General features: G+C 40.5%; 1 protein-coding gene across 2 annotated transcripts; it reads left to right on the forward strand.

Annotated features, from left to right (window-relative positions):
• Nucleotides 1-22: 22 nt before the first annotated feature.
• si:dkey-43p13.5 (visual system homeobox 2) lies at nt 23-12,437 on the forward strand. 2 transcript variants are annotated; one of them, XM_022200325.2, is made up of 5 exons: nt 23-6,039; nt 6,676-6,779; nt 9,010-9,155; nt 9,443-9,600; nt 10,925-12,437. In XM_022200325.2, exons 2-5 carry the CDS (start codon nt 6,763-6,765, stop codon nt 11,330-11,332), a joined length of 729 nt encoding a protein of 242 aa, XP_022056017.2. In that variant the 5' UTR covers nt 23-6,039; nt 6,676-6,762; the 3' UTR covers nt 11,333-12,437. The 2 variants fall into 2 exon arrangements, with proteins under 2 accessions (XP_022056017.2, XP_022056016.2); XM_022200324.2 differs by lacking the exons at nt 23-6,039; nt 6,676-6,779 and having other exon boundaries at nt 6,791-9,155.
• The last annotated feature ends 518 nt before the right edge of the window (nt 12,438-12,955 follow it).

Below are 12,955 nucleotides of genomic sequence, written 5' to 3' on the forward strand. Positions count from 1 at the left end.
AGCCTCAGTGGAGACATTTCACTGCAACTTAATCTATAAAGCAGTTGCATGCTGCAATTGCAAAAACAGAAATTTTGCAAGAGCCCATAATTACCTTTCAGAATAATATTTTTGCACCTCAAAAAAAGGCTGAGGTGGAAAAGAATAAATGGTGTAAGGTTCCATTTCATTCCAATAATTCTTGGATCCCGATAAAACTGGAAACAGCTGTCACATGTGCACTCGCTCTTCACCGGGGTGTAACAGACAAATTAAAGGCGTGATGCACATGCTGTGATGGAAAGCATTTTGCCATGAAAGTGTGAGTTGTTTTGCCCAGCGCCAGTGACTTCATCTGAAAACCTCTTGATGGAGTCAAAGGGATAAGTTAAACAATGTGCGGGCATGCTGGTGAACGAGGAAAGTGGACGTCCCTGTTGATGGTAAATTAACCATGGCGATAATTGTTCAATCACACAGACCAAAGGGTTCTTTGAAGATGGGATGTGGGTAGGCCATTTTACAACTCGGAGTGCTGCTGGTGTTTTGTTACACGGACGGACGTGGAGATGAAGCCGCGGCGTGGTTAAGGATCCTCAGTGACGGTGAGACATGCCCACACTGGTGGGTCAGTGGAATCTGTCATTCAGATATAGGAGACAATCAGTGAGATACATGGGCTGGACGGTTGAAAGCAGCTCGTCTTGGATTGCAGTGATGCAGTGTTTACTTGTAAAGTGTAAAACAGAGGCTTGTGATTTAAAAAATGGTGAAAAACTGCTATCTTAAGGTGGTTTGTTGACTAACATTGATAAAATGAGGCTATTTTTTGTGGGAAATGACAGGCTGTGTTGTGACGGCTCATTGTAAATTCCTTTAAATGTCTTCAGAACCTTCTAAATCCTCTGCCATGAATATTTATTCCCACATCCATTCCACATCTACACATGTAATTAACTTGTTTGTATGTAAACTGCATCACGTCTCGCCAATCAGACACCGTACCTGCTCTCGTCTCAATGCTGATGCCGTTTGATGTGTTAATTGCACCTGTATGGTGTCCTATAACTAGCCAAAAGCTCTGTTTATGGTTATCAATCAACTCGCTACACAAGTCTTAGCAGCTTGGGATTTTGGTCGGGCGCCAGCATCCTATTGGCTGGACAGCAGTGAGGCGGAACAGAGATGAGTGACAGCTAACGAGGAAGAGGTGGTGGGGGAGAGCCTGTTGCTGAATAGTCTGATGGACCACTGACAAGTTAACAACCGCTGCCTTTATTCATCATGCCAGGCTCAGTGTCCTCGAATGCAGCTGCTAGGACTTAAATGCTTGTTCGAACATTTTGCTATTTTCATACCGCATATTTCTTGTGCTAGAGGAAAGCTATGTGCATTTATATGAGTACTATTTTGAGGTGGGCATCTCAGATTAAGAGTTTACATATAAAAAGCGAATGTTTAGTTAAAAAAAAAAAAAGTACAACAGTGGCGAGAAGGGAGTAATATGTTTACAAAATGACAATAAATAGCAAAAACTCCCAAATTTGTTTTATTTTCTACCCACATCAGCCTCTCCTGTTGGAAACTACTGAACCAATTTACTAGTTTATAAAGTAGTAACTAGTACTAGTTCCGCCTCGAACAGCTGATATTCACACATTTTGTTATAATTTTGTACCTTAGCAGCACTTTCCCTTTTTATGCTTTACGAGCACTTTGCTGATAATAATAGTGTTTTTGATGTACCATTTTGCATGCAGGAAAGTAACTACATTTGTTATTTTGAGTACTGTTTTTAGGTGGGTGTTTCAGATTAACAGTTTTTATAAAAAGCGAATGCTAAACTTACTAAAAGGCCCTGAATGTGAATCTTTTTGGCTCCTGAATCAGGACTTCTGTACAGAAACGGTGGCTAAATGAGGCTAATATTTCAAAATATAATGACAATGAAGAGCGAAAACTTAAAAAAGAAATGTATTTACATTCACAATCCTTTTGCACCTCCTGTGTGAGGAACAACACGACTAATCTACACATTTATAAACTATTATTTAAAATACTTCTGCCTTAACCAGTTTAATTAGTAAAGGTCTTCATTGTTCTATCTGTATGTGCATAAGGTGTACTTTCTCTTTTGATACTTTGGTATTTTTGACTAGTTTTATGTACCATATTTGAAAATGATACATTTCAAATTAAAAGATTACATAAAGAAACCACTGTTAAACTTAATAAAATGCTATAAATGTGAAACTCTTTGGCTAATAAGTCACAATCACTTATCAAAAACAGTGGCTAGATAGGGCTAATATTTTTTAAAATGAAAAAGAAGAGTAAAAAGTCCAAAATATGTTGTTTTTTTCCTACCCAGTTCAGTTAACCACGTCAACCCTCCATGTTGGGAACCACTGGACAAATTTAAGTTCATGAAACGGCCATGAAAACTAGCTCAACCTCAACAAAACTTTGAAACAGTAAAGTTCTCTGAACACATTATTCTATCAGTATGTGCATTTTTGATGCTTTTAAGAGCCTTTTTGCTGATAATACTTAAGTATTTTCTATTACTTTTCTATAATATTTTGAGTACAGGAAAGTAAGTACGTGCATTTATTTAACTCTGTGACTAGGGAGGTATGAACTCTTACGAAAAAGCAGAAACTAGTTGGAGCTACTATTTCAAAAACCAAAAAAAGAGAGAAAACGACAGAAGTCCTAAATTTGTGTCTTTTTTTTTTTTTTTTTAATTCCCCAATTAATGCCAAAATCCCATGTTGGGAACCGCTGGACTAATGCACAATTTTTAAAGTAGTAGCTAAAACTAACTCCACCTCCAACAGATGAAAACAATTCTGCTAACACCTATTAGAATTTGGACTTTTGATACTTTTAAGAGCTCTTTTGCTCATAATAGCTGTGATTTCCCCCCACTTTTATCAAACAGTTTGAATTACTTCTAAAGATGTGTTTCAACGATCTAAACACTTCCTCCAGCTTGGCCCCTGCAAGTGTTTGTGAAGTTGCATGTTGCTTACCACTGGGTTTTCCTGCCCATGTGAAAGTGGACAGTGAATGAGCAGCAAGCAGGAATGCGGCCAGCGGAGGCTTCTTGGTGTCTCTCTCAGCTCCAGGAGGGGCCCCGATGTGCCGCTACCTGCCCATGCACATCTGTCTGCTCTCCGTCTTCCTCTCAATGGCACCCTCGTCTTAGATCATCTCCTCTTACTCCACGCTTGAGTTGCACTTGGCTTGCATGGAGAGAGGAAAAAAAAAAAACGCGGACCATCTCTCGCCTCTCTTCTCCCTGGCACTTTGATGTCTCAAGTGTGATTGCTCTTGGATTGTGGCCGCTTTCCCTTGAAGGTTTTGACATGAAAAGCAGGCTGGGCTCTCAGGTTTATCCCATGGCCAGTGATCCAGGACTAAAACAATCAACCTGCTCACTGTGGGATACTATTACCAGGGAGAGTGGGACACCAAGCATAGGGGCTTCCTCAGCCATGAAATACACTTTTTCTCCAAGTTACAAACACATTTTAGGTGTGTTGATTGAATTATACCAATCCACGCTTCCATTAATAGATTTTAGGCCTAAGTTTGGGCAGGCAGTTGACACTAAAATACATATTCAAGCAGCCCGAGAATACATTTCCGACGTGTTTGCACAGAGGTGGACAACTGAAATGATTCAACATTTGTAATGAATTAAAAAGAAATGAAGCCAGTAATTGCAGTTAAGATTGACCCAATCCGATAAGTATGAAAATGTGACATGTCATTAAGAGCGGAGGCATAAGTGACAACCCTTAAGCTTCACTTACACTTTCATTAAATATTGAATCTGTGCTCATTGCTGTTCCAGCCTGCAAATTACACCAGATAGATATATTCCCATGACAGTGGAGCTGACGATTATCATCCATCTTCCTATGACATTTGGCAGAACTCTTGTTTTATGAGCTAAAGTGCCATTGTAGTGGATGAGCAAGAATAATAATGTGCAGCGTTCATGATCTCCATTATATCAGATGGTATCTTCTCACACTGAGGGGCACAGTGTGATGGTTAATCCACTTCAGCCTTGTCTGTCAAGGAAAAAAAAGGTCTGGGTAAATAGCTGACATCATTTAATTTGGATTTCAACTCGATTGGAAGTGTTTTTCCGCAACGAAATCCAGATTTAAAAAGTATTTTATGTCAACATAAGAGTCTTGGTAACAGTTTTATGTAGATATTTACAACTGATTGTGATTCACCTCGTTATTGAGCGTTTTTTCCCCCTTTGATGCAGCTGTTATCAATATTTGTATAATATCATTTTGTTAGATGAAAATGTGAATAAGGTTTCTCTTAACCGAAAATAGCATCTCCCTTTAGCTTTCCGGAGACATGTAGGGAGTTCCAACTTATTTGTTTTGGTTCCGACTCACAGTTGGAATAGCATCATTTTCGGCCTTAGCCAGCAGCTGTTTTCAGTGGTAAATCTTTATAAACTCACTGTACACCACCAGCGCAGCACCAAACACATGATAGAGACAGTTAACATCGTGCTGCTTTGGCTGGCGTGGAGAATTTAGCAAGATATTCTTCGTAAGAGGTGGTGGAGACCCAAAATGGAGCTAAAACAGAGTGAATGTTTGACTTAGATTCGCCAGTTCCAAATGATTGATAATATTTTTGCTTCAAGATCCTCTTCAGACCTTTAAGCTGAGTCTTTTCTCAAGGGTTTAAGTTTTATATCGTATAGGACTGACTTCTAATCTGTCTGCACTCAAACCCTAATTTAAGGTTAGCCACAGGAGCTGTCCCATGTCAAACAGCCTTCTCACGGTAAACTCTGCATTTCCTTTATCTTACACAGTGAATGTCAAACATCCATGCGACTTCAAGATCCCAAAATGCACATTTGGGGGGGATTTTCTGTGTCCTTGTTTAAAAATGTGCAATGAATGAATACAAGCTTGGACAAGTCCACTTGAAACTAAAGACGTGCGAAGGGCATCCCACCGGTGACTCGCTAAACCCACAGATAATGCACATTCTGTCCCTGTTGTTAAACGTCTGCTAATGATGCGATGATTGCCATTTTAGATCTCCAGTGCTGCCGTGTCATTCAGGGAAGCCAAAATACCAATACAACCTGGCATTAGCCATTACTATTGTTGTCCTAATGCCTCCTTCAATTATCCATGAGCAGGCCTTTAGAGCAGCTACTGTCAGAACCTCCCCCACTGGTTTTTCACCAATTTTGTCCCCGATTATCTGGATCAATGGGCATTAAAGGACCCAGGCACAGACAAACACAGTAGTTTGAGGGTGGGGAAAGGGGGTCTACTTTCAGACAGACCAGAAATCCCCGGAACTGTCTGTGTGCCAGGGACAAACGAAAATGGCTATTCGGTCGTCAGTCCCACCACACACGGTGTTTATTTAGCCACAGCTCAAAGCAGACGTTTCTAATCTATTTTCTTTTTCCCTGAAAAGCCAAGGAATGATTTCTTTCAATCTCTGTCTGTCCACACAAATGGGAAGTACCACTAAAATCTGTTTTTTTAATCAACTAATTCAGTGTAAAGTTGCAAAATGTTTATTGCTTGATATTATTTGTGTAGCTAGAGCAGCTTTTTCAGATTAATAGATGCGAATGCTAGAATGTTTTATTAGATTGGGTTTCATTCCTGTTGAAGTTGAAGCCAGGAGATCATATTATGGGGAAAACAGTGCAAGTTTGATAAAAAACAAAGTCGACTTCACCTAAATATCAGCTTTCAGTTTCAACTCAGGCTTTAAAGAGATCCAAATTGCTCAACTGCTAATCCTGACCTCTTTACTGCGTCCACTGAGGCTTTAATTTAGTGTTTGAACAGGTGCAGATGAAAGGGCCACACAGGTGACGGAGCTGCAGTCCTCGCTGTAGGAATGACCATCCTGTGACTCACCTCAGCTGGTTCCTGCAGAGATCCCGGCCTGATCAAAGCCACCTCAGGGTGCCGGTTCAGTTGTGACAACACTGACAGCAGCGTGTTTTTCACCATCTGAGCTTGATGAGCAGTTAGCGAGGTACGTTGTTGGGTGATATGTATCTTTGGATTAATTGACACACCTGTGTTTAATTCACACAGGCAGTGCTGGCGATCATCTCATCACGGATCCATCAGCGCTAAGCTACAGCTGCCTTACTCAAAGGGGGGAAAAAAAGTGTTAATAATCTTCCTGTCTTGGCTGTTAATGTGTTGATATGTATGCTTTGATCTGAGACGGAAAATCCTCTAAGTGTTTGGTAACACTTTGACTACTGACTTAATACTTTCCAGCAGCGGTAATAATATATTAGCACTTTTTTTCCCCCTCTGCACATATCAGTTATTAACAAACACATAATATGACATAAATACTTCACCATGACTAGAGATTTCTTCAGGTTCCTCCTCATCTCACTGCTTAGCATCTAATACACATGTTTCAATTGGAGAGACTGTGCCAGCATACCACAAATCAGAAGTTTTCTGTTTGAGCTGACCATTTAATGGGAGTTTATTCCTTTATTGTGATCATTTTCTGACAGTTTAGTGTGTTTCTTTTATTGTAACTTAGCTGCTTGCTTAAGTTTTGGTTACGAAAGCTTTTAAAAGGGTGTTTAAGCAAAGAGTGTCAATGTGCTACTCTTGAAATAAGCGTTCATCATGTCATCAACAGGTTTCCTGATGAGGATCTTGTACAGACACATGTTGCAGCAGTCCAATGAAAAAAGACTATTAGACTGATAAACGCAGCAGCAGCTCCATGGCACTGTTAAACAGGTAAATAAATACTTTTAACACACTCATGATAGTTTATTACCACGACAAGGAGGCGAAGCCTCAGCGGACTTATGTGACGATCGGGTATGTTTGTTTGTCTGTCTGTCTGTCTGTTAGCAACATTACTCAAAATCAGACAAACAGATTTGGATGAAATTTTCAAAGAAGGTCAGAAATGACAAAAGGACCAAGAGATTAGATTTTGGCAGTGATGCGGCTTATAGTCTGGATCTGCGGATTTGGTAAAGATTTCTGTATCATTGCGCGATAGCGACACAGTATCACTGTAACGATGACTCCAAGTGAACACTACGTCAGCTGCCTGCTGACAATCATGATTATGACCCTACTACAAATTAACTGTTGCGGACTTATGTGTCGGAAATGATGCAAGGAACTAGTGATTAAATTGTTGGTGTTTCCAAGTCCCATCAATTCCCGCCACCGGCTACATATTTAAGTCACTTGATTCGGTATCCGTATATAAAATACACATGCATAACATGTGCCTGAGCTCAGTGCAATGTCATTTTTTTTTAGGGTACATCTGTATCAAATGGCCACATTCTATAGTGCTGTGATTTCTGACACTGTTTTTTTTTGAAGATTTCATCCATCGGAAATGATACAACAATTGAGCAGCCTTGGCAGAGTACTGCGCTCTCTGAGTGTGTTTCTTGTTTTGGTAAAATGTAACAATTTGAGGCTTGTCATCATACTGTATAAGCATAGACAGCATGCTAATTTTCAGATTGATGTGCTTGTAGTTCATTTTGCTGGTATTCAGTCACAAAGCAAAGCATTGGAAATGTTAGAACTTTGGCTGATAATGGTGCTACATGAATATAAGAGATCGGCAGAGTTATTACAGGTTGATTCTAGGGGTAGAGGAATCTGGGCTGTATCCTCAGGGGCCATGAATGTATATCTTAAATTTGTAGGCAATCCATCCAACGGTTGATGAGGTAATTCAGAAGGTTTTTTAGCTAATGAAATCGATACAAAGACCACCCAGGTTTATAATGATGTCAAGAAGTCACCACACCCAGAACCAAATGATGTAGAAGCTACAAATAGAAAGATGACAAAAAGATGTGATCAGTCTGAAACAACAGAGCATACCAAGCATTAAATAAAAGCAGATTTTCATTCCTGGTTTAATTTTCAGTTAATGGATTTGTAGCGTTATGTTAAATAGGGATTTGCGCTACACTGCTGCTGATGATTAAGTTCATTGCTCTAAAGGTTGACATGATGCACAGCTGATCTTTGGTGATTTAGAAATAAAGCATCACTTTACTGAAAGAAATACAATAAAATCAACAGCAGAGTAAATCCCAGGTTATTAGCAGGGATTACAAAACGGCAAATAAACCTTCAGGTGGTGTATTTCTCCTGAAATCTGTTTCTTTTGCTTCAAGAACTGAACAGTTGTTTTCATTACTGCTCCAGTGATTTGATCTTATTATTGCTGACAACCGTTAAACTGGTCAGGTAAGAGTTCAGTGTTTGACGTGTGTGTGTGTGTGTGTGTGTGTGTGTGTGTGTGTGTGTGTGTGTGTGTGTGTGTGTGTGTGTGTGTGTGTGTGTGTGTGTGTGTGTGTGTGTCGAAACGAGCATAAACATCCTCACAATGTACTCGGCTCCCATTAGTCACACTTGAAACATTGAAATTTCAGAAGATGTTGCAACTTGTTCTGGGTAGAAGAAGTTCAGGGCATATGTAGGATGTGAGAAAAAGAAAAGAAAACTAGTGACAAATGCAGTAAACGCTAATGGGGTGATACTGAGAGATGAATCACAGGTCGGATTTTCTGCTCCGTCCCATGAAGCGAGTCCTGCTGTCTGTTTGCATGTCATGTGATCTGAAGAGGAGGGGAGAGGAGAAGAAAGCTCAGGTGAGACCACCTCCACTCCTCAAGTCTTACCTTTCCTCTTCAGGCAACACCTTCTACTTGTGCTGAGCACCAAACAGCAGCTCAAGTGGACACATTTAGCATTGTAATTGTTTCACTGTCTGCCATTTTTCTTTACCCTGGACATTGGGATGCGTTTCACCGTTCCACCAGCTTCCCCCTAGAAGCCGCCCTGGCCATTTTCAGTGGAGTGCCTTGAAATCTTGGACTCTTTATAGCTTGGACATGTTTGGCCCGGGGCAGCTGGTTTCCACTCTTCTTCCTGCAGTTTTCCACTCACCTGCAGCTCACTTTTTCCCTGCATTTCCGAGCAGACTGGGCTCTCAGCCTCAAATCCTGATCCCGGGGCCCTTCATCAGCTACGAATCCCTGAGGAATTATCTGCAGCCGGAGCCATGCAAGGAAGCTCTGCTGCTGGCCACACAGGCGGTTGGGATGGGGCCGCTCACAGAGAGCATAGGTGAGTTCAAACAGCAAAAAACAGGAAACTGACACTTGTATGAGACTGTTCAGATAGAGCCAAACTGGCACGACATGTCCACAGTCTCTAAGACAGTCTGTGAGCGCCATCTGATCGCAGTGTAAATGTTTACAAAAGACTGACTAACAGCTCGTAACTAACAATCAATTATCAAGCAGTGTTAAAGTGGGCCTAATGATTGCTGCGCTAATTATCCAATCTAGAGCCATTAGTTCCTTGTCACCCGTTGGCGATTGTGTAATTGGTGCTCGCGCTGTGCTTTCCAGATGAACAGAGGCCAGTGAAGCAGCGTCGTGCACGGGCCAACTACAGCAGCTGGCAGCTGGAGGAGCTGGAGAAAGCTTTCGAGACCACCCACTACCCAGACATCTTCATGAGGGAAGCCCTGGCCCTCAGACTGGATCTCATTGAGGCCAGAGTACAGGTAATTGGAAGACTGAGCTCCTGCTGGGATTGTTCACTTTGTACTCATTCAACAGATATTAATTTTTCTCTACAGTGTGCAAATTAGACTCCTCGGCATTGCTACCAACTTGCGATGGGTGGATGAAACCAATAAAGCCACAGTTAATTCCAGAATGTCATATTGTGGAACAGTAAGAACATGTAAAATTGTATTTCTGCCAGTATAAATCCAGCATATCTTAAACCCTTGTGTGGTCTTAACACGACCTTTGTCCTAAGGGTCAAAAATAACCCACCTCCACTGAGCCTCTAAAATAGAGCAGCTTAATTGAATTTTCAACCCAAAATCTCTTTTACATGAAGAACCAACCTGTCAGGCATCCCACACTTTGTGCATCTCTGGGTTTTATGCTCTTCCAGAGGGCAGAAAGACTGTATTTAATCAGTGGACCCCACTCGTTTTTATTACATCTTACATATTATAGCTGTTTTCTTTACTAAAGGGGAGGTTTATTTTCGCTATCATTGCTGCTAAAGGTACTGCATAGCTGTAAACATTATTTGTTTAGCAAGAGATAACACTTGTATATCCTAAGAAAGCACCAGAAATGTGCAGAAAGTAGCTTTGAATGCATTTTCGAGGGCAGACAACAGTGCACATGTAAGTTGACATTTTTCTAAAATCAATCAGTAGCATACATAAACTCAGTTTCTCATTGTGTGTGTGTGTGCGCGTGCATTTTAGTTCACTGTGACTGCAATTTGTCATTAAATTTCACAGTGAGAAAAGGTCATTTAGGGGGTGTTCTCTGCTGTTAAACATAGCGGCAGTTTATTTTTGACCTTAAGACAACATAAGAGTTAAAGGATAGCTTTTTGTCTTTGCACAATACTCACATTAATATATGTGTATTGAAACTATCACTTGTGAGTCTGTCCTTGTTGTACTTGTCAGTATGGGCCAACACAGCCACACAGTAAGAGATGGGTTTAAATCTTCAGTCTGTGCAAAACTGCATTTAGAGTTTCAGCTGAAACCAATTTAAGACTTGAGCAGCCAGAGTTAGTCAGGCAAAATCTGTATTCTCCAAAGTTATTTTTACTACATACTGTTTTTTTTGTGTTTTTCTTGTGTCACTGCAAGTGCAAAATACATCATCGGCATGTTAGTTGACAGGAATTACCTGATCAAAGTCAGTACAGGTTTTATTTAACTTAGAACCAAGAATTCTTGGCTAAATACTTTGTAATCATTTTGGAAGTTGTGCACAAAGTTTTTTTCATTATTTATATTCCCCTCATAATTTCTATTTCTACACAAATATCTCGTTATTTGTTTGAAGGTTTGGTTTCAAAACCGTCGTGCCAAGATGAGACGGCAGCTGAAGCTCCAAGGCCAACTCGCAGGGCCTTATGTCAAAAGAGACGATGATGAAATGCCTGAGAAAGCCGGCAAAAGTTTCAAACAGACCGAAACTTCTGACGGTGAGCACTGGGAGAGACAACAGGAAGGACAAAATTATCCATGGACAAAAGCTTCGAGTGGAGTGTTGAGCGTGCATATGCAGCCCCTGACCTCGAGGTCGGGGAAGTGGGAGAGGCCGAGCTCGGAGGAGCTCCGCTGCTGCAGCATCGCCAAGCTGAGGGCCAAAGCCAGGGAACACGAGGCCGAGATCCACAGCTCCGTAAGCATGTCAGGAGGTGACACACAGCCACAAACACAGGAAACCGATGCCACGCACAATGACTGATCATTTCCCTTCTTCCTGTTTGTACAGATAATATTAATAAAACCCTAAAAATACACAGGAGCATCATTTTGACATGGAAGAGGATGGGGAGCTTCATTATTTAGCCACATTAGCTGAATATTTCTATGTCAGTATTTTTAAAATCCTTTTTATATTACATTCCAGTTAACTTCTTTTATGACATTTCCTGCTGGGAACTTTTCCCATACAAACATAAGAACACTGTACTTCATGTAACAACTGGCGGATTACTATATTTTGGTTTTCAGTACAACTTATATATGACGGACGATATCTATCTGAATGAATGCTACACGATCTGTGCTCGGGGCTTTAACAGATAATGACAAATGTTGACGTCTTATCATTTCAGTTTATCTGGGCGCCCTGAAATAGGATACAGTCAAACAATGTCTAAATGATTTCAGTAATGACAAGCTCATCGCTGACCTCTTGGGTTACCTTCGCAGACAGGCAGGATGTCGACATGCAGCCGCACGTCCTCGCAGGAAACAATGGAAATAGCTGGAAAATGAAATCATGAACACTGACTGTACAGTATATAGATCACAGGATGAACTGCATCAAAGATTTAATATACTGACAGCTATAAGTGTCCTTAAATGTGTGTCTTTCACTGCCGCGCACAATATTTATCCAGTATTGTATGTTAATATTGTCCAAAATCATGCGTACAGGTGTAGATAGGGATGTAATTATGTGCTTTCTTAATTCTAGGTCAAACTCTGTGAACAGTTTCTTCATGTCTCCATATTTTTTTGCATAGAAAACATACTAATGCTGTTATTTAATGCATTGACAACAACTTAGGAGTGGTGAGACTTGTCTTTTAACAGTGCAGTGTGACACTGCCCCCTTCTGGGCATGAGGACATCCTCAGACAGGCAAGACAACACACTTCAGACAACACAACAGGCAGTTATTGTTTATAAAAGGCTACAACTGAAATCATTTCTTACTCTAATCAAGTCACACGCTCTTATTTGTTGTGTGCAATCATTTAAACTTTTTAAACCTATTTAGCCTTGCTGAAATTTCCCGAGTCCTCTTGTGACAATTAATAAACAATTCATGTCTTACAGTATTTGTGGCCGGTTTTAATGAATGAGGTCAGTGTGGGTCGCTCACAATTCAAAGACTCAATTTCAACTCTGGTCTCACACTAATTACATTCCCCATGTCAGAGGTTTGAACGCTCACTGATGAGGTCTGTGGGTCAAATTTGATTTGGAGCTACTTTTCAAAATGGGTCAGAGAAGCATATTGAGTTATTTTGTTTCCTCCCGTAAAGGTGGAATGACTTTGTGAGCTTTCTCATAATTTCTAAAATATAATTCATAATCAGTTTCCTATATGAAAGTTTCTGAGAAATCAAGTTCCAAGTTTTTTGCCAGGATTTTATGGGACACCGCGATATGGGCTAATTAGGTCAGAATTCCTATATGGGGATAGTTGGCCTCAATTAGTCCCCAATTAGGTCCCACACAAAGAAAAGAGAGGTTAAAAAAACAACAATGCATGTCACAGATAGTTCTTCTCATACATATATATGCTGGCAGAGATAACAAGTTTGGTGTTTTCTACTGAATAAATCCTGCAGCG

The sequence above is a fragment of the Acanthochromis polyacanthus genome, chromosome 21 (genome assembly GCF_021347895.1).
Source record: "Acanthochromis polyacanthus isolate Apoly-LR-REF ecotype Palm Island chromosome 21, KAUST_Apoly_ChrSc, whole genome shotgun sequence".
Classification (NCBI taxonomy): Eukaryota; Metazoa; Chordata; class Actinopteri; family Pomacentridae; genus Acanthochromis; species Acanthochromis polyacanthus.

Excerpts from the sequence above, each read along its gene's own strand:
- si:dkey-43p13.5 (XM_022200324.2), top strand. The coding sequence starts at position 8,921 with ATGTTTGGCCCGGGGCAGCTGGTTTCCACTCTTCTTCCTGCAGTTTTC. Across the intron at positions 9,156-9,442 it reads GCCGCTCACAGAGAGCATAG|ATGAACAGAGGCCAGTGAAG; the intron begins GTGAGTTCAAAC and ends TGTGCTTTCCAG. Across the intron at positions 9,601-10,924 it reads TCATTGAGGCCAGAGTACAG|GTTTGGTTTCAAAACCGTCG; the intron begins GTAATTGGAAGA and ends ATTTGTTTGAAG.